Here is a 22274-nt window from a genome sequence, read left to right as displayed (position 1 = left end):
CAATAGTGCAAGTTACAAAAACGTGCACTGCACTGTAGCACCTTACCTGTGTGTATTTTAAAAAAAAAACAGCATCTGGTTGGTTTTGTTTTTAACAAAACCGTGACTTTCAGTAAATTATAACAAATGTACTGCTATGGGATGTCTCTTTTTATTGCGATAAGGCATAAGTTTGTGATATAACCAATACTCAATGGACACAGATTGCCTTTGATATCATATATGGTGGTATTTCCTTTCCAGGTCTGTGTTTCTAATGAGGCTTATTGACATCTAAGCATGCAGGTTTGTATTTGCATTTGCGTGTGCGTGTGTGTGTGAGACAGTGTGTGGGTGTGCAATTAAAGAAGTAAATATGATGATTCACTGCCCTATAGCTCAGAAAAACCCATGCACAATGACTCGGCAGACAAAATAAGGAAATTGCGTCTAGGGTCTATCTGTGTTTATGCATGCACATGTGTACGTGTTACTAAATGCAAATGCTGTACACTGCTTCAGGAAGGAGGCTTGACGGAAGGAGGAGTTCCACATACGAGGGGAAGAGGGGGAAACGAGCAACGGAGATAAGTTTACTGGACACAGGGCTCTCGTTGTTGTTGCCCAAGTCGACGGCATTCAGGCCAATTTAGGGGAAGAGGAGGAGGAGAAGGAGGAGGAGGAAAACGAGGAGGACTGGGAAGCTGAGCTTGTGGTTATAGAGAGGGAGGAAGGTGACTAATAGTGACTGTCACTCGGTCTACTGTAGCCCGTTGGTGGAGAGTGGGAGTGCCGTCACAACCAGTGAACCGGCATATGAATGCACTAGTTGGTCGGTCCCAGCCGGCAAAAAACTAACAACTGTCACGGAGTGTGTGCAGTAACACGTGGAGGAGCAGATCTCTCTTGGCTGCACGATGTTGTCTTTGGGATAGTTGAAGAGTTGCTGGTAAGGATCTAAAGTTATACTTCTACTTTATGTATCAGTGTCAATCCGAGCTCTGTTCAGGCTGACTGGCCACTAAATCAGAAATGAAACTGAACGTGTCTGAGCAGTTTTAGTGTGTTTTTAGTAGAATGTAGTTCCTTTTTTAAACTTGAATATATATTGACAGTAAACTGGTCATAACATATTGCATTTTGACCTTAATAGGATATAGAGATCTCGAGTCATCACTCCATTGTTTAGCAATGCAATGATTGTTTGTTATGTGCAGCTAAGTGGAGGCAGAATGTCAGAGCGATGGTACTGATTGTGTGGCAGTCTGGTGGGGAGACAATGAAAGTTACCATATGAAATACAACAGTTCTCTAATTGTTAACGTGTTTGCCAACATGCATCAAATTCAAAAATACAAAATGGCAAGCCACCGTGCTGAGAGATGTTTTGTGTGTTCATAACATACTAGCACCACACCTGCAGCAAACAGGGTGACCTGAGTGTAAATACCTGTATTAGCATTATTTCTGTTACTGTGTGTGCCTAATGTTCTGCACAGGGAATAGCCTTATTGACTTCAGATTGAACAACATTTACTTTAGTTTTCCTTCTTATCATTCAAGTGTTGGATAAGACGTGGGCATCAATATCAAAAATAATTTAATCTAATTGTGGCATGATAAACATGCCACAATGGTTTTTACAAGGGTTTCCTACAAAGGAAGTTGCTTCACCACTGACAAAATATAGGAGTTGTGAAAACTGATGCAAGGAAAGGGGAAGTGATGCATTGTGGTTATAATTGGCGAGGCTGGTCTATTATCTTTCCTGGATCTCATTGTGTTGTACTTTGATTTGACATGGTTGTAAGTGTGTTTGTGCTGATAGCCTATTGTTGTCCTTTCCTCGCTAGTTTCACATCACTCTCTCGTCTCTATGATCTGTGACCCGAGGAGAGCAGGACTGAGTTGACAGATTCACTCTGGACAAGGGTCCCTATTTATCAGCTATTTATAGACTGTGCTTAGAAGGTGACAGGCATTGTGATTCACACACAATGTTGAGGAGTGATGGTGATTCATTCAGACGACCTTCAAAATGTTGGTGAGCAGAAATGTAACTCTGTTGGCACTTGATGTCTGTAAATAACACACACGTTTGCCAGCAATCTAAGGACACTGATCTTTTTACAGCATGCATCCAACCCTTAGCCCCAACCAGGCTAAATGTATAACAAAAGGAAGAGGCTGCAGTGTTTTGAATATTTGAGTGAGTGCATAACTTGGATAGTCTTTGTGTTATAGAAGAACATGCTTGAACCGCTACTCATTTGAAAAATGAAGGTGTTAAAACAGCCAGAAACCAGATAGCAGGGTGCCCCTCATAGCAAACTCGACACTGTGACGTCCGAGAACCAGCTGCAGAAGTGCTGCAGCAATTTGCTTAATGGAAAAGTGAACTAAACAACTGAATCAAAAATGTCTCCTGCAACATAATGCAGTGTGTGTGTGTTTGTACTCGGGTTTAACCATGGTCTGTTGCTTCCTTCACTTCCGCCCTGGAAATGATTCTCTCATTCTGAGTTTGTCAGCGTGTGTTGCACACCTGCTGCTTGAACACTCCGCTGCTTCCTCTGTTGTTCTTCCACGCTCAGACTCACAGTAACGCATTTTATGTTACAGCTCTTCATTCCATCTGTCCATTTTGCAGTTTTAACCAACCATCTTTTTGTCTTTGTCTTTCTCTCTTTGTTGTTGTTTGTATCTTTGTCATTTCACACCTCCATTGCCTTTCTTCATCTCGCCCTGCCCCATGACGTCCCTCTTCAGATTGCCATCCGCTTTCTCCAGCATCCCGAATGTAGTCAGCAGCACAAGCAGAGCGTGATTCCGTCCTTTGTGAACTGTTTTTCCTCTTAAACAGGTAATTGCACATTACATTTGTCTATATGTATCTGTCTCAGTGCCCAAAGTGCTTCTATGCTATACAGTGGAAACATGCTCAGGCATTCAGTGATTGTGGGGCTTTACCCCGACTTAACACAGTTGACAATCCTGACTTAAATGACCCCTGTATGCTGTAACTAAATCATGAGTGTCTGATGTAATTCTTACAGATATTGGGTGGAAACAGGAATGTTTTTTTATATCTAAAACACTAATTGGCCCAACAGAATACCAGTCCTGAGTGTTTGAAAATGATCTGACTGTCCAGTCTGTCTGTCTGCATGTGCGAATGTGTGTTCTGTCGCTAAGGGATACAGCTGTTTGTGTGTGTGTGAGACCAAAGAGGAAGGGGTAAGGACGCCATACTTACCATGCCAGTCATGTCACATAATCCTACCAACTATACCCGTTGAGTGTGTAATGCCGTGGTTTCAGGAATATTGATACTTTAGGTCTGTTCACACGTCCTGAAAGGCGACAGATGCTGTAAAGTGGCAACACACGTTGCACACTTACCTGTTATATGCATGTCCCCCTCTAACCCCGGACTGCCCACAAACGCACAGATGCGTGCAGATACATACACAAAACGAAAAAACACACCAAGGCTCAGGGGAACAGGGTGTTCCTGAAAAGGAGAACAGAGAGCAGAGGGGGTTATTTTAGTCATTAGAGCAGGCAGACAGATAGCTCATTGCGGGAAGGGTGTGTGTGTGTGTGAGAGTGCGTGAGTGCGCATGTGCAGTGATGGAAGAGCTGTAAAAGTGCACAGTGCAGTGTTACCTTTGGAACCTTTGTGATCTTCACAGGAAGTTGGACTAAAGCGTTTGACAACCTGAAACTTAGTATCAAAAGTGATTGTCAATGATGACACAAAGCCTCCAAAATGACTTGAACAACGTCGTTAACGCTGTCACGACTGAGGTTGAGGTTCTTGAACAGTGTTTTTGTAATGTGTGTTTGTGTCTCGGCGCAGGGCCTGGCCAGGTTAAACTCAGTTTGTGAAAGACATGTCAAGAGGTATGCAAGTATTGCGTGTCCTTGGGGGATTTCTTTCTACTTTTACTTGCCGTGCCGGATTGCTGTGATCAGAATACAGACATAAGATGTATTTTTGTGTCTGCACTTGTCAATATGTCAGTAGATTGTGTTTGAATTTTGTGCAGCAGCTGTGGCCTCATGTTCGTGTGGATGCACACAGGACTTGTTGTGAGAGAGCACCTGAGTGTCTGTGTGCATATTCACGTCCCACATTCAAATGCTCAATAGGCTGTTGTAAAGGCCTTTCTTGGCATGGCACAGTCAATTCTAAAAATACACACTCCACAAATTAACACCATGTCTTTGAGCACAGGTGCCATGGCCCCACACTGCCCCACAACTGTGTGTGTACTTGTGTGTTTTACGTCTATGAATGTGTACGAGCGTGACAATTTGCCCTATAGGAAGGAACTAAAGCTGTGCACAGCATGTTTCAATTTATTCCATGTTTCCATTGTGAGCTTTTTGTTGGCATGTGTGTTTGTGACTAATCTGTGGCACAATCCAGAGTGGATCTCTGACCCGGGCTTCCTCCGCTCTACATCCTCCCACTGGCTGTTTGAAGTGAAGGCGCTGTGACATCACAGCATTGGACACACAATGGCCGTTGTGTGCTCTTACTGCGTCAAAGATGCCTGCTTACCCCAGTGGATGCCAGGCAATGGGAAGGCCCATGTGGGGGACCATGCTGCCTGGTAGCAGTGGGTCACTATATGATATCAGGAAGTGATATCCCGTCAGTGTGTATATACTTATATTATGTGTCACGGCTTAGTCACAGTTGAAGGCTATATGAAATGCATATAGCTTTATTACTGTTGGAAAGTTAGGTAGTGTTATGTGAACATGGTGTCAGAAGCATTTTCCCTCTGCAGAGCTGGGGTTTTCACTTTATGGCTTTATGGAGTTTAGCATGTAAAGCTCCAGGTATTCATTGTTATGCTGGGCATTATGTTTACGGGCTGTCTATCCGGTCCGTTCACGTGAACAAGATATCTCAGAAACGGATTGTTTAGCACAAACATCCACTTGCACTCAAAGTTGAGCTGATTGGAATTTGGTGGTCAAAGATCACTGTGACCTCACACAAAACGATTTTTGGCCTCAACTCAAGAATTCCTATGTGCTTTATGACAATTTTACTCAATCACAAATTTGCCTTAAGAGTTTGGCAGTCTGTGCAGCCTACATGTGTATCCTGAGACCCTTGAGACCCTTGAGGCATAGAGTGCACATCTTCCTCTGGCTGGCATTCCTACCTTGCCGATTGAGTTTGGAGATGTAATCACCCCATTTGTCAGACTCTATAAATACACTGTGCAGCATTTCACCACTGGGTGTTTATGTGCAAACACACTTGTTTGTCAGTGTAAGTAGGAACCTTGAAAGAGACGACTACTACGACTATTACGAGAGGGCCTGTCGCTGAAGCTCCAGATGTTAGCAGCCGGTACAAAAGTTGTTTCAACACCAGCAGCAGTTGTGAGTGTTATAGGAAAATCCAATTTGTGAATATTGTGTCTCTACTGCTGTAGTATTTCAGAAATAGAGTATTTCAGTCCGTTTTGGCAGTTTAGAGCTACTGGTGTGGAGTCGGCCTGTCCTCGAGTCCAAGTTCTGCTACATGTTTGTGTTGGAGTGTTTCAATGTGCATCTCTGCATGGGTGTGTGTTTTTCATGTGGGACATCCAATGGGCACAAAGCGGGCAGTGTGTGCCCCCTCGGGTGCTGAAATGTACACTTCGGACAACAGGCGGCTTCAGTCCTCAATAGGAGCTGCCCTTCTTATTGTACCTCACGCACAATGAGCTTTTCTCTCGCTCTCTCTCTCTGTCTTTCTCTCTGTCTTTCGCTCTTTATGACCATATACAGACAGCATTTCTAATGAGAGACGGGAGGAATCAGATTCCGATTGGTTGTTTAGACCCTGATCCCTGTCACTGCTCTTTTGTGTGTAGTTGTCTCGCAACACGTTACCTTCAGCAGAGACATTAGTAAGCAGTAGAAACCTGCCCCTTAAAAGGTTTTATCACACCTGTGTGAGTCTAGACGAGCTTAGTCAGTCATGGGTCCAGGGGATGAACACAAGTCATTGCAGAAGGGGAACTGTCAGTCCTGGGACTCCCCACTGAGTGTGTGCAAGTATACATATGTGTGAGTGTGTATGCGTGAGAGAAAAGAGGAGGAGGTGTTGTAAGGGGTTTGTGGGTGTTCCCCATCGTCCTTCTGCTCACATGATCACCCAAGAACAACAAGACCACATGACTCCCACATGACCTCTCCAGCGTTATCGAGGAAGTACCTCGCAATTTATTGTTTTGGAGGAACAGAGTTGGGGGAGGCCGGTCAGAGTTACTTCTAACTTAACGTCATCCCAGTGCCCTCTTTCAAATGTGAGATTTCATATGAAATCTTATTGGATAAAGTCTGACCTACACAGAGAGTGGAGAGATGTTAGCCTGTAGATGTGCTCTGTTTTGCTCTAATTGCACAACAGGGCCAATTGCAATATCTATAATTTATTATTTTACTGTTATTTCTGTTTCTGTATCCTTAACCACTTGATTATTTCAGTTTCAATTCAACCATGTTTCCCTTTCCTTACTTGATTCAAGACATGAAATCCAGAAAACAAATTGCAAATTTGCGCAGTAGTGGGATTTGTTACTGTTATAGTTTGTAAAGAAAAGATGGATTTACAAAAGACCGTATGAAAATAGACTTATGGGATATGTTATTTCTGGAATGGGTCTTAAATCCAACTCATATTGACAAAGATGCAATTAATACATATAGCTATTTAGATACATTGATCTTTGAATGGTTTGTTAGGTTCTTAGCTTACTTATTCTTTCATTTGGTATATTATCCGATATCATTTTTGAAATGTCCACTGTATTTTTTTCTGATTGTTTTGGATGAATAATGTGTCAAAACATAGCGAAGTATTGCAACGCCCAAACATGAAAAGCCTTATGGTCAGACGTCGCATGAGTACACTGCACATCCTTTAAATAGCCTGATTTATTCTCGAGGCAGTTATTCGGGTCCTCATGCAGGCAGAGACACTACAGCAGTGTATGCTTTTAAGGCATACACAGAGCCATTGCATAATTAAATACGATTAGGAGTCGGAAAACCTGCCCTTGAGCAACTTGTCAAAAGATGACTGGGTGCTTTTGATTCAATTCAGTAGGAACATAGAGGTCATGTGAGGGGAAGACAGCTGATTGATCCAGCAGCTTGCCCAGTGATGGACCAAGACAACAAGAGCACAAGGTCCCAGAACTTACAAGTGTCTGTAAAAAGAGCCTTCACTGATGATGATGGTTTGCTGTCTTACCCAGAGTTAGATGAGAATCGGTCTCACCTATGTGCAGACCATAATAAGCCCAGGATGTACTTAGCCTAGCTTGAATGGACATAGTAGTGTCATCATTAGCTTGAACCGAGGTTATCTGTTGTAATCATTTTTCTTTAAATGAGGAAGATGATGCTCAAATCACAGTTGATGATCAATTTCACTGTTAAACAAACCTGACACATAAGACAAATATAATGTAAAGAGCATCTAACCACAAAGACACGGCTCGCATGTAAAACAAAAAAAACATCCCCTTCTCCTATCCCTTATCGCTAATGCGACCATAACAATGCACACTGGATCCGGGTCAGTTGACCAGCAGCATCCACTCTTGATGGCTACTCTTCTTGTTTGGGAATCCCTGAAGACCATATTTGTTTCCCTTTCTTTCCTCTGACTCAGCTCTCACTTCACTCTCCCTTCCTTTCTCCTCCACAGCTTCCTCTACCTCTCGGGCTGGACTGCGGTGCATTAACGTCGGCTCGCCCTCCCCTGCCCCCTCGCCCCCCAGCAATGGCCTCGCGCATTGGGCTGCGGATGCAGGTACAATACAACCACCCTCCACCAACCAATATGCAGCACATACAAGCCTTTAATCAGCTTTGAATATCAAAATCTGTTTTTAGTGTTGTTTGATCGAGTGGACCCTGGAGAGGAAGGTATTCTGGTCAATGTCAGAGCTTTGTGGGTCTGCCATTGATACTGATGCATTTAGCCGTGCTATTCGGCCCTTGCATATTGTAATATATTTACTGTACATCATTTTATTACAGGGTGATTTTAATAAATGTGTGAGTCACCAGTTGTGCTCTTCCACTCTTGAAAAAGCAGGGAGGCCGAGAAAAGACATTTGCCATCACAGGCAGCTTATACGTAGGTCACAATGCTTTGATGAGCATTCCTGTGATACGTGTGTGTTGTGTGTCCAGCTGATGCGAGACCAGCTGCAGCAAGAGGAGCAGCGTGAGAGGCAGCAGATACAGCAGCATCAGCAGCAGAATGCAGCCCTGCAATACATGCAGCATTGCATGGCTGGGCCACCTGCACCCACGCCAGCCATTAGCACCCCACAGCATAACCAAAGCATGCAGGTCCCCGTGGAGGTTCTTAAGGTCAGTCGAGCTGCAACAAACTATTATTTTCATTGTCAGTTAATGTCTCTATTTGACTTGTTATCAAAAAAAAAAAAAAAGCTTGTTATTTGTTATCAAATCAATCACTCAATAACCCAATACAATTTCAGAAACGTGTGAAAAATGTTCAAGATGACAACTTTTGTCTTTGTTTGTCAAAAAGTCAAAGATATTGAATTTACAATGATATGAAAACAATCACACTAATCACTTAATTGAAATATTGTTTTAAGTTAGTGTGTGAATGGTTGGAAAAGACTTATTGAGAATGAAGTATGTAGAAGTTTTTGAACAGGAAAATAAAAATAATGGGTATTTGATCCAGAATCCCCTCCCTCCTACAAACTCTCTTCTCTCAGACTCGGTCTGGACCACCATGCAGTCTGTTGTAATAAAATAATGAGTGTATAGTAAAATCTCATTTCCGGTCATCATGCAAAAGCACTGCAAACGGATCTCATTGAGGGGATTGGCTGAAGAGAGAGAGAGAACATGTTGGTTAAGGGGGGTTTCAGAAGGACAGGGGGCTGTGGCACTTCCATTAATCCACTCACATGCTGCTGAGCAGCAGGGCGCAGCGGAGGTGGTCAGGACTTCACTTGGGCATTGTGGCCTCTCACGAGGCAGCACTGCCACACAGGGGAAAATCAGGGACAGATTTGAAAAAAAACGCAGAGCGAGAAAAATGCGGTGGATCAGCAAGCAGGTAGGGAGACAGAAGGGGGAGGAAGACGAGCGGATAAGAGATGTTTGACATGTTTTGCGATAGGACAGACGGGAGCGATGTAGATAGTCTGAGTCAGACAGGGACTGATGAAGCTGAAGTGACATTTTGCCTGATTCCAAAGATGCTTGTTTGAGTCCTAATCTTTGATGGTTTGTGTATGGGTTTGCGTCATACTCCATTATGTGTGTGTGACTTTATGGTATTTTGAACTCTAAATCTTTTGTATGCACAGGTAACTGGAGCAATTTGCTGCATCAACACTTTACTCTGTGTGTGTGTGTGTGTGTGTGTGTGTGCGTGTGTGTGCGTGTGCGTGTGTGTGGAATAGTGTTTATGAAATCTCACTCTTTACAGTTGTCTGTGTCTTTCCTTTCATTTTGTTGAGAATGTGATCTGTCTGTCCATCAGCCTCTCAGAGCTTCTGTGTTTCTCTGGACTTCATGTGGGCTGACAGCGCTGGGCCAAATGGGTCAAATAGTTACGACTGAATAGTTGTTATTCTGGCTTAAAATGCCTCCGGGTCTCGTGAGCCAATCGCCAGTGTGTCAATATGTGCTGTAAAGAAAAAAACACACACAAATTAGCATTAAGGTGTTAAAAACATGTGGGTTTTTTTTGAAAGAGTTTCTGGTTCATTTGATATAATCCTGCCGTTATAAAACAGAGGGGGGTTTGGACGACTGAGGGGTTGAGTCTTTTTCAGTTGTAATGGGGAGCAGGCCTGCTCTCTACTGAGCTTTACTCTTTGATGTGAAGGAATGAGGCCAGCCCATTGCTTTATGTAGCCACACCAGAGGGTTTAGTGGCTTTACTCCTGTAGGCTTTACGAGTGACTTAATGCTGCAACGTCCTCGTGCCATCAGTGTTACGGGACAGGGATAATGAGGTGTACATCTGAAGCACATACTCGGTGTGCTGTGTGTTTAAATGTTAGTGTTAAACCATGCTGAGTTTATATAACACACTAACTATTTATGTATTAATGCAATTCTGATGATCCGATGACACAAGTGTTACTACTGTTTCATTGTTTTTATTGTGGAGCTTGAACCGTTACAAAATATGCTCAAATCTATGGGTGTACTTTATTTATTATTATTTATTTAGTTTATTTATTTAGTTTATTTGTAAGGGACAAGTACAGAGAAGTAAAAGTGGACTTCATTGGCAAAATGAAATATTTGGAGTGAAAATGCCAATATGGTCACATAAAGCTGTTGTCTTACACTCACAGCTGCATCACTGTAAGAGAATCCAAGTGTATCTTTGCCTGAGGTACAAGTTGTAATGTATGCAGATTAAGCTGGTGTTTGAATTTTCTTTCCAGGACCATTTGAATATTTATTTTTCTGCAAATATATTAAAAGCCAATTTTGTCATTTTTGACCATTTAGATTATAGGTTATTGTTTAGTAATAATCCTTGTGTTTAAAGAGTTTTCAGTCAGTTTGGGAGTAACAGCAGCTTTCAACCCTTGTGTTTATATTTGGATCACATATTGTGTCTCTAAACAACATTACATTACTTACTTACTTACTATAAATCTTGTATATACTGTTTCCACCAAAGTGTAGTCAAAAATGAATCATTAACGGTATCAACTAAGAATTGGATCAATGTGCAAAATGAATAATGGACTAAGAATGTATCACATCCTGTTACTGTCCATCCCTAATACAGGTACAGACCCACCTCGAGAATCCTACAGACTACCACATCCGTCAGTCTCGGAGGCAACAGGTGAAAGAATTCCTGTCCACCACCTTTGCCACCAAACAGGTACCTTTCTGGATGCTTTTACTCCGTTTGTCTCTCATTAGATCCGCTCCATTTAAATAGCCATCTCTGTGTTTTTGTGTGGTTTGTCCAGCAATCCACACAGTATTGCAGTACATTTATCTAAGCCGGTACTCATTCATTAACACCATCATCACCCTCTCTCTCTCTCTCACACTCTCTGTCTCTCTCCGTCTCTCTCTGTCTCTGTTTCTGTAGACGATCCATGCAGTAGCAGGGCTGGTGCCGCCCTCTCCTCCCACAAACATGGGACCTACAGGGGGCTCAGCTTCTGCCCCCCCACCCCTTCGCTCCCCACACATGCGCACCGAGCAGCTCATGTCTGGAAACAGCGCCCCCAACAGCCCCATGGCCATGCTCAACATCAGCTCCAGCCAGGAGACAGAGGTAGATGCCCGCAAGTGTGGGCAGACAGTAGCATACACACTTATTCCTGGTCATGTTATAAAGTAAGGTTTATAAGAACCAGATTGAACAAATATCCCAAAAATGTGACTTAATTACATTCCTGTATAACATTATGAGGATTGAATACAGCCCCCAAAGTGACATTATCTCTACATTTTATGGAAGCATCATAATGATTTAATAGGTCTTTGGTAGGCTGGAGCAGCATTTGTGAATGCATCGGTGTTAATGTGTCCTGTAGTTGGTGTGTGGATGAATGTGTTGGTTAACTAGCAATAACTGAGACTGGCTATCATTGGAATCTAAACGCTCCATTATGGCTTTGCAACAGTAATTACAGCTTAACAAGTGACAGGAGAACAACAGCCCTTTGAACCTGTCAGACTTTGACCCACTCTCTTCTTTTAGTCTCTGAGAGGAAAATAAGTCTTAATAGTTAGCTTCCGTGACATGATAGTTATCTTTTAAAGTCTTCTCTTGAGTGAGACATGCACCTAGAGGCCTTCATGCCAGCAGGTTTCAGGAGCTTCGATAAACACTCGAGTAGTGACAGTCTTCTTTGTGTGGAAACGCACATTAGCTGCAGTCTTTGTCTTAAAATTATCCATGATAGGTCTTTAAAATTGTCATAATCATACAAGTGACACCCCAGGGTTTTTCTTCCAGATGGATGAGGTCATTGATGACATCATCAGCATGCAGTCCAATTACGACGATATTCAGGCATACATTGACCCTCTCCAGATGCCAAACACAGTAAGTAGAACCAACCCACCGACAAAGTGTGGTTTCAGGACTCCTTTGTTTTTATCAACTTCTAAACATCTAATGTACTTTGGACTCCTTTCTTTAGTTACATATTTTAGATTATCACCAAACATTCCCTACGTGTTTCAGGAAGGTTCAAGGTTTTTTTTATTTTTGGAAGGGGGGGGTCCTTATTTGAATGGAAGGTTTAGTAATACAGGATGCGATATCATTCACAGATTGAAAAATCCTTTAAGACATATTTGTGAATTTGGGCTATATAAATAAAATTGGCACAACTTGACGAGGATACTTGTTGGCATCTTTTTTTTCCCCTCAAAATAAAAGTAATATGCAAGTAAAATCTTTATAAAAATTGTTTTCTAACAGCAAAAGATGATTTTAGTGCCGGGTAAACTTCTGCTTCTTGAGTGATCTCTTGAATTGGAGTCATTGACCTTATTTCAGATCATAATTAAACGATTGCAAATGGTTAACTGTAATAAACTCACAATATATGGATGTGCCATGAATGCATCACCTCTAGAATTCTATAATGTACAGTATTCACAGAATGTGTAGTCCTCTGAAACCCTCGTCCACTTTAGGTTATGAGCCGAGTCTTCCCTAATTTAGTCATAGGGTTGGATATGTTGAGTCATCAAGAATTTAGCTTTTCAGTACTTTCTGCAATCACTATTTCAGATTCTGTCTTTCACTGTGTCCCCTTTCATTTATTGATAACGTTCTTAGTTTGTGTGGCTGTTATCAGGGATGGTGATGGTGTTGTTGCAGTTGTTATTCCTATACACAATAAGCATTACACATGTTTCATGTTGCAAGGCAGCCGTTGAAAAGTAGCTTTAAACCGGCTTTCTTTGTTGTCAGTCTTTTCCTGCATGTGTCCTAAACTCAAACTCGCATCCACACGTGAAAACGTGTATAATTGACTTAAGCACGAAACATTCCATCCTTAATCCATGATGGACGTAGTTAAGAACTGTAGGGAAGACATGTCAGACGAGGACTGTACAGTGCTCTGTGTCTGAGGGAAAATTAACAATTAAACTGCCAGCAGTTAGAGTTCAACTTGTTTACAAGATGTTTCGTGGAAGATAGGGAGGTGGAGGAAAAGAAGGGAGGAGGGAAAGGGGGATGAGGGCAATTTGTGCAAGGGGAAAACAGGCTGAAAGTCCAGTTAGGGGAAAGTTCACTCTTGTTTGGTGGGGAGCGGAGGTAGAAGAAAGACAGGATCGGTGTTGCCGAGGTCAGTCTCTCAGGACAGGGGTGGCAGTGCCAGAGACAGCTGCGTGTGCATGCGCCGGTGCCTGAGAGAGAAAAAGAAACACCACTGGCCTAGTGAGGGAAGGAGAAGATGATGAAGGAGATGAATAAGACATATGCCATTGTGGAAGTTTTTGAAGGAGAACAGATTCAGCTGGTAAGACACTGAAGCGCTGTTGTTTGTCAGACTGTTTAGCATGACTTTGGTTACTGTTGCAGTTTAGCTTTCATTCTGAGTGAACCACAGGATGCAGTGACAGCTCTAACTCCCAGCCTCGGGTCCCTGATTATAAAATGAGCCACAGCAGGGGCGGCGTGATGGGGGAGGTTTTAGGTTTTATTTTTGTGTTTGTGCATGTGATGGACGGTTCTGCAAGACTCAAAACGATCAGAATTAAAAGTACAGAATTATTGCATTTTTGAGTTGATATTAAGCGTCATGTTAGGGTTCAGCATGCAACTAGAATATAAATACCAGCAGTTTGAACTAGTGCAGGCTCAGCTCATTGTGTGTGGTTGTCTATCCGACTCGCTGTGTGTGTGTGTGTGTGTGTGTGTGCGTGTGTGTGTGTGAGAAACCCCAAAAAAACTCCTGTAGCTTTATCTGATAATATGTCCTTTGTGGTTGATAGCTTTAATCAATCTGACTGTGTCTGCATGCGTTTATATGTGTGTCTGACATTACACTGATTGATTAGATTAGGCGAATGATCAACCCTGAGGATGATCAGTGTGTGTGTGTAAAGCCAGCACAGTAAAGAGTAAAGCAACTGAGATAGAAACTCAAAGCGCAGATCAATATGTTAATAGTGCTGCATCAGAACATACTACACATGATGTGTACAGTTTTTTGTGTGAAAATACAGTGGAACCAAATCTCAGAGCCTTATTCCTAACTGACAGACCAGTGAGAAAAAAATTACCTGCTAATCCTGATGGGGATTAAAGCAGCAAACTCCATGGAATTCTTGGAATCTCAAAGTTAAGTAAAAGCTGGGAATGCCACTGAATACCAGGCACAAGTGAACAGTTCGGACCTTAAGTGTGTGTGAGTATGTATGGATGGTTAAACTGAGCCATATACTGTGTCCCAGTCAAACTTGCTTGTTCAATTGAGTGAGATGTATTCTTGTTGGAGTGTTGCATTGTGAGAGTCAGGCTGTCTGGCCTGGATATGGAAGCTCAGTGCAGAAGCATAGAGGAGGCTGGGAATAAAAGTGTATTTGTAACAGTTTTTTTTTCAGCAGAAAACATGAAGTAACCTTAATAAGGTGGGGCATTATGATCAGATTTGATTTGGGTTGTTGTCACTTATAATGATTCACAGTTTTCTTTTTAAAACTAACAGCAGAAAGCAGTTATTATGTCAGTTTTTTCCCCAACTGTAGAGTGTAGTTGAATGTCACAGTCTAGGTAGGCCCACCACAGTTTCATAATGAACCAGAAATATTGAGCTTTTGAACTATTCAACTGTCGGGTTCTGAGACCCGTCTTAAAAAGGAGGGACCCCAAACTTGTTTACCATGCTTTGGGAATGTGATTTCTTTGCTGTGTCTTCACCATTTATATCTATACAACCAATATGTTTATGGTTAAATTGTTTACTAGAGCACAACATTGTACAAGTGCACAAAGTTTTGCATAGCTCCAGCCTCTTAATTTTGCTTTCAAAGTGCAGAAAATTGATGCATATAACTTCAAAATGTACAAATGACCTTGTAGACCCCTGCGAACATTGCCCCGGTCCCCCTACAGGGTCTGCGGTCCACCCATCACAGTCTCCAACTTCCTGTGGGAAACACTGATGAAGATCAACGAAACACTTAAACAAATGTTGAAAAAGATGTGATTTTCCATATCTTAACAGCTTAACATGCAAATACAGTTGGCAAAAGTGTAAACCACAACAATATCATTTCCTCCTCACTAGTGAAGATTATACTTCATCTCCACACTCTTTTGTGAGATTTTTAACAAAGCGTATCATGTGAACCTGATGAAGTGTGTGTGTGTGTGTGTGTGCGTGTGTGTGTGTGTGTGTGAGCTCACATTTTACAGTAGCCAACAGATAAGGTATCTAAGTTCAAATTCTTTATCTTTCAGGCATCATTAGCGGTGTCACATTTGCCCTCACTTCAGGGCATACGATACGATTTGTAACAAGGCATCAAAAGTCCATCGCACTCAAAACTATACAGTGCAATTAAATGGAAATCACGTCTCTTTAGGAGTCCATACAACATTAAATCGCAGCTTTTATACAACGTCTAAAGTGCAAGAGTTGAGACCCCACTCCACAAGTGTGGGTTCAGGAGCTGGAGAAGGCAGAGGAGAGAATCAAGCTATAAAGAGAGAGAGAGATAAGGCACAGGAGGATGATAGTCAATCATTACTGCGTGTTTGGCAGGCTACTCTTAGGTGTGATATTATGGCATTATCTTATGCTATCTGTTCTTTACAGCACACTAAACACGAACACTGCCTTTATGAAGATACTTACCGAGGTGTATGGAGCTGTAAATGTGTAGTCTAGGAAAGAGATGTATAATCTAGATGTAAGACCAGTGTGACCTGAGTTTGATTCAGCATTACTTTCTGTTTTAATGCCTTTTTTATAAGTTCATTAAGTTCAACATTCAGTTAAATTGTGGACTTTGAAAGAAGCATTAATGCCATTGTGTTGTGTGGGTGTGTGTGTGAGTTGATTTTCACTTTACTCCTTGATCAACTGGTTGTGCTTTTGAGTAGCTTCATTCACAACCAATCTGTTTATGGACAACACAGCATTGCATCGAGGTGTACATCAATGTTTTCTCACTCTACTTGCTCCTTCATTCTGCACAGTGTAAGTGATTATTTTAAAGTACACTTCATGTTGTTGGTTTGCTCCCCAGCTCCCCCTGTCTAGCAGTCACCTGGATGTGTATACAGGTCCGGGGATGAAGGGTCCAGCCATTGCTATGACCAGCAACTCCTGTCCTGCCAACCTGACCGTCAAACGAGAACTGACAGGTGCGAAAGTTTTACACTTTGTAAACTACTAAGATCAAACCTTGTCCTGTAATATATGTTGTAGCATTTGTTGACACCATTGATGAACTGTTTCTGTTGAGAAATGGCACCGTCTCAGCCATTAGTTAATCGCTTTTTGTTATTGTAAAGTTACAGAAGCCCGTGCCATGGCCAAGGAGAGGCAGAAAAAAGACAACCACAATCTGAGTAAGTCTTTCCCTCAGCATGCTCTTTACTACGGAAGCCCTAAACGGTCAGGATTCAAACCCTTTTTATATGCACAAGTTTATTTTGTTATCACAGGAAAGCAAAAGGTAATTTACTCTTATTACTTAAAATGTTTGGGTCAAATCAGACAACAGTAAATGTGTTTGAATGACCCAGATCGAGCTGACGGTGATGGACTTGGTGAAGTTAGCAGAATAATACACATCCAGTTTTCAAAATAAGGTGTTAAGAAGGGTACATACAAAATAAAGATATGGAAATAAAATACAATGGATTACTTTATATTATATACCTTTTTTTGCTTGTGATAACGACTTAAATGTCGTTTTCTCGAGGTAACTATATTAAAGCTTTTTTAATCATGTTAGGGCTTCCGTACATTACCCAAATGATATACCTCCTTTTCTACTTTCTCATCAGCAGTACTGCACATACCCTTAGAAAGAAATTCATGCTTACACACCCACACCCACACCCACCATAATCGGTCTCTTGCAAAAAACTGTTTTTTATAGCCTTTCGCTGATTTAGCTGACAGTGCAACTAGTGGGTGGATGGTTAACCTGGTAATTTCTGCTGTCCTGGCACTTAAGTGCGTGTGTGCGTGCGTGTGTGTGTGTGTGTGTGTGTGTGTGTGTGTGTGTGTGTGTGTGTACGCCCCTAAATGTTTGTCCATTTTTGTCCTTTACCGTGTACCCATTATGTGCTTATCTGCATATATCCTCATATATGCACCACAGTGCAGCCCTGTGTCATGTTTACTGTTTGTATGGATGCTATACATACTTAATAATTCACTTTTTTTACTTCCAAAGGCCACAATCTTCCTTGAACAAGTTATTTTTTTCGCCGCCTTTCATGCCTTTGATTTCTTGGCACTGTTATCTTCATGATGTATTTTCCTCTCTCCCCTTTGTCTCTTTCTTGCCTGTTCCATAGTTGAAAGGAGAAGGAGATTCAACATCAATGATCGTATCAAAGAGTTGGGCACCATGATCCCCAAAACCAATGACCTGTGAGTTGCTTTTATAACGTTGTACTTTCAGTGCATATGTAGTTTGTTACTGCCAGTTACTTATCTATGAAATGGGCTGTGTATACTTTACTGTGTGCATAGTGATTTGCGCTGGAACAAAGGCACTATACTGCGGGCGTCTGTAGAGTACATCAAACGCATGCAGAAGGACGCATATAGATCCAGAGAGGTGGAAAATAACTTCAAAAGGATGGAGATGGCCAATAAACAACTGATGCTACGCATCCAGGTAACACCCACACACGCATGCAGAGAAACACAATCGCAGCAAATACATTGAGACTGACGATGTTGCCCTCTGACTACAGGAGTTGGAGATGCAGGCTCGTATACATGGCCTGCCCAGCACCTCTCCCTCTGCCCTGAACCCGACTGATCCGATGGCTTCTTATGTAAAACAAGAGACCAGCCCAGAGGAGAACCTCTCTCACCCCATGGCACAAGCCCACCACCAGCCCCAGCACCTACACCAGAACCAGGCTCATCCCCAGGCCCAGCAGCACCACTTCCTCCAGCAGACCCACCTCCATCACCAGGGCCAGGTTCAGCAACAGCCCAGACAGCTGCCACCGCTCCCCCAACACCTGCAGCAGCCCCAGCCACCCATCCAGTACCCAGCTGTAGGCAGCTCCCAGCCCTTTGACTTTACTCAGTCGCTTGACTTGTGTGATGGGATACCCGGCTTCTCAGACGGCATGTCGGGGTTAGGCGACCTGGGTGGACTGGACGTCCAGGGGAGGAGAGGCGAGCTGGGCTTCCTGATGATGGACGAGCCCTTGTCCCCTATTGGAGGAGACCCACTGCTCTCTGCGATGTCGCCTGAAGCCTCGGTGGACTCCAGCCGCAGATCCAGCTTCAGCATAGAGGATGGAGACATACTGTAGACACGTGCATACAAACACACACATTCAGTCACACAAACGCAGGAAACAAGCACAGGCAGAGGTTTCAGAAAGGTAGCAGTGAAAATGTAAAACAACATCAAAAAGTGATGGTACGTCGGCACAATACATTTGCAGTGCATACAACAGAAAGGAAACGGCAACCAGACGTGACATCATTCACCCAGCACGCACCAATACACATACTATACCCATCACATTATTTGAACACACACCAATGACACTCATTTGTAGTAGAATTACACCCGGCCCTTAACGGCACAACCAAAAGGAGGTACACAGCCATCGTGCAGTTTAAAATATTCTGTATAGTGCAAACGTTTGCACACACACACACACACACACACACACACACACACCCACACAAGCGCATGTGAGATGAACTAAGCAGCTTGAAACTTTGCCCAACAGAGCTTTTACAAGGGGTGAAACAATACTGCCAGCTCAGGAGTTATATTGCACACTTGGCCTTGTTTCCATAAAGGTGGCTCTGAATCATAATTAAACAAGGGACAAAACCAGCAGTTAATTAGATTTAAGTTATCAGATGCAAGGACAACCAAGTGCATTGTCTCACTTGATAGAGGTTATTTTCTCCTTACATCAACCTCTTTTAGTAACCATAAATAATTGAATGAACGATAGTGAATAAAATGGAAACAGCTTCATGGTCCTGCATGCATAATTTATCTTAAGGGGATGCAGTCCAGTCACATTGTTCTCTTCCTCAATCTGTTATGCTAGTGTTGGCTTTTGCCTCTAGCACCAGCTGTTTGGTGTTCGATGTTCCAAAACAGATCTGTGATAGCCTGCTAAGCCAAAGTGTATTCTTCAAACGCCCACATTTTAGGGAACATTTAAAAACTCACTGGAGGAGGCAGATAATCCAGCTTGTCAGCAAAGCCCCTTTAATTTATTGCATCTAGCCCACTTCTGGCTGTAATTGTTGCCTTCTCACAAACACACACTGCTGTCCCCCAGTTCCCACACCTTTAACATTTGACACAGTCATGACCTTTACTGTGGAGAGAATAGAGAAAACATTTGGATGGTCTTCAGAATACAGCGTGTCGTCCTCAAACTGTGAGGTGTCAAAATACTCAGGTACTGTAACAGAATACACAAGCCGGATCATTTTTAAGCAGTAGCAGATGTTAACCTGAACCATGTCCGGCTCACAGCCTCTATCAATGTGCCTTTTCATTTTTGCAGCTGCAGCTCCTCAAAGGCATGTTTTTTTTTTTATAGGTTGGAGATCACCACCAGTATTTTAGTTTTAGTATTAACTTCAATTAGGCCTGTTGACGCTTTAGGGTTTGCTTCTGTACCGTCTATACCGGCGTTGTTGCAGGAGATAAACATTGCATTTTTCTCTCACTAATTGTCTTTGTAGGAACCAGCTTGCTTGCGAGGCCCGGGTGAACGAAATGAAAGTGACAGGGTTTAATCCTGGAGAGAGAAAGATCTAGTTTGTTTCTGACAGCAGAAGTTGTGTAATCTCCACTGTTAAAACACAACACCAGCACTCACTGCATGCATTCACACTCTCACTCGGTTCACAAGCAGGCGTGCATTAAACGTGCAGATGCTCACCCAGTAGTTTGCACACATGCGGTATAGTGTTCACATGCATACAATAAAAACAGTGCAGCCTTGAGGCTGTTTTCAAATCAGCATGTTAACAAGTCTCCTGTGCTTCAGTCTCTCCCCTGACGAGTCGACTGAAGCTGCCGGCTGCAGAGGTAAAACTCGGGTCCGCTTTTCAAACTGCCACCTAAAGGGAATGTGTTATCCCACTGGCTGCAGCTGTGGTGGTTAGGGAGGGCTGAGGTGGACCTGAGTTGTATCTCTGTTGTGGTAGACCTGGGGCTTGGCTTTGATTTGATATAGCTTATGATCAGTACTGATTAAAGGTAGGAAAAAAAACTTTGATGGTGATTTTTCTTTTTTGATTAAAAGAAGTGTTTGTTTTCTTTATTATAGTTTGTTGTATATTTTATCTCTCAAAGCACTGGAAACATCATTATTTCGACTTTGTACATGGAAGAATATGGAATACAATTTATGTCAGATGTTATATGCCACTAAGCCACTTAAATGTATTTTATTTGTATTTGTTGTTTTTAGTTCTTTTATAATTTTATTCCAAAACGACCCTTTCTGCTGAGAGCCATTTTCAGTAAGCACACTGTAAAGGCACACAGGCCACCAATGTTTTATTGAGGAAGGATCGGGGAGCCATTTCTAAACTTCCAGAACTGACTTTAACGAGATGAAGAGATTATGTACATTTACGATGCCATTTTTATATAATTGGGTTTTTATTTTTCTCTCTATTTTAACTTTGAATTTTGGAGCCAGACAGAAAACTTGATTATTTGATTTGATGAATTAAAATTGCTCATTTTATGAATGTAAGCTTTACCCAGTGGTTCTGGTCAGACTGAAGCAGGTCGCCATGCTCCCGTCCTTCCTGACTTTGGTTTCCATGGAAACTAGAAGATGACTGACTTTAAATACACTCTGAGCCGAGGAGTCATGGTCGCCTTGGCGCGGAATCACTGACTCTGCATCGATCACTGCCTTTCTGCCAGAGTTGTGCCTTTTCCCTTTCAGCCACAGTTTGACTTTTGTTGACTTTCACCCTGCCAACACTCCAAAGAGCTGCTCGGGCCTCCTCTACTCTTCCACTAGAGGGCGCTCTGCAGAGCAAACTACACAGGGAAAAGTGGTTCTGATTTTACTGAGAATATAAAATGTTTTACCAGAATCCATTCTCTGACTTTGTGTTTCTTATTTATGCGACTTAAGAAGTGTGTGTGTGTGTGTGTGTGTGTGTGTGTGTGCGCTCTTATATCAATATATTGTCACATTGAGGGGGCTCAACTTCCATTTGGGGACAAATGTCTGGTCCCCACAAGGTTAAAGTCTCCCTCCTCTCAAACAGGTGGTTTGCTTCTTGTTGTCTGAGCGTCACTGTGCAGAATGATGAGTGGAATGAAATGAAATGAAAAGACAGTTTGACACTAGAAGGCCGTTTTCACATTCATCTCCAGAAGGAGGAAAGTTTCTCTGTGCTCACCTTAGATCTCAGTTTAACATGTGTAAGTATACAAGCAGGATTTTGTGATATCAGAATTAGTTTGGATGCCAAAAAGCATGAGACATGTCTGTCTCTTATTTAACCATTACATTTTAGGTTTATATCTTGTTGAGGTTGATGTAAGTAATTGCAATGTCCTCCTAAAGTGAAGGAAGAAAAGTTTGGAAATTTGGTGCAGAAATCCACATGTATCTAAATAAATTGTAATGCCCCTTAAGCATTTAAAATAAAATCAAATATAAATGAAATAATACATCTTATTGGGAAACGTGGCTATTCTGAGAGATGGATTTTGTAACAACACAGTTAAAGTGTAATCAAAGATTAGACGATGGTCAAATGTCCATGTCCTGTTCATTAGTCAAATGTAAGATAGTGAAAGTATGTGAATATTTTCTGAGCATATATTGTGTATGTTAGTGTTTCTCTCACTGTCTTTGTAATTTTTGGCATATATAGGCAGACATTAATTCAAGTTGTTACATTATATGTCCACCAGAGAGCACCAGAGATCCATAATGTAGAGCACGCTCCCTGTGTCTCAAACTGTTTGGTATCGCTGTCACAGAAGAGACTGAGCTGCTGTGCTTTTTACCTCTTAAGTACTTCTTAAAACTCCAACATTAA

The 22274-nt window shown here is 42.2% G+C and overlaps 1 protein-coding gene across 11 annotated transcripts in view; it reads left to right on the top strand.

Moving 5' to 3' along the window:
* The window catches only part of tfeb (transcription factor EB), a 30122-nt gene extending 8804 nt beyond the window's left edge, over nt 1-21318 (top strand). Inside the window, exons 2-13 of one of the 11 annotated variants that reach the window (XM_031844051.1) lie at nt 244-285; nt 2749-2842; nt 7709-7813; nt 8200-8382; nt 10811-10909; nt 11126-11314; nt 12002-12091; nt 16261-16378; nt 16529-16585; nt 17546-17621; nt 17715-17871; nt 17951-21318. In XM_031844051.1, coding sequence (XP_031699911.1) covers nt 7784-7813; nt 8200-8382; nt 10811-10909; nt 11126-11314; nt 12002-12091; nt 16261-16378; nt 16529-16585; nt 17546-17621; nt 17715-17871; nt 17951-18526 — 1575 coding nt within the window. In that variant the 5' untranslated portion in view covers nt 244-285; nt 2749-2842; nt 7709-7783 and the 3' untranslated portion in view covers nt 18527-21318. The other 10 variants (XM_031844014.1, XM_031844033.1, XM_031844024.1 and 7 more) reach the window with 10 other exon arrangements.
* Nucleotides 21319-22274: the final 956 nt, after the last annotated feature.

Source organism: Anarrhichthys ocellatus, unplaced genomic scaffold, assembly GCF_004355925.1.
Source record: "Anarrhichthys ocellatus isolate YVR2014 unplaced genomic scaffold, GSC_Weel_1.0 scaffold1, whole genome shotgun sequence".
NCBI lineage: Eukaryota > Metazoa > Chordata > Actinopteri > Perciformes > Anarhichadidae > Anarrhichthys > Anarrhichthys ocellatus.
This window is presented reverse-complemented; position numbering and strand designations above follow the sequence as displayed.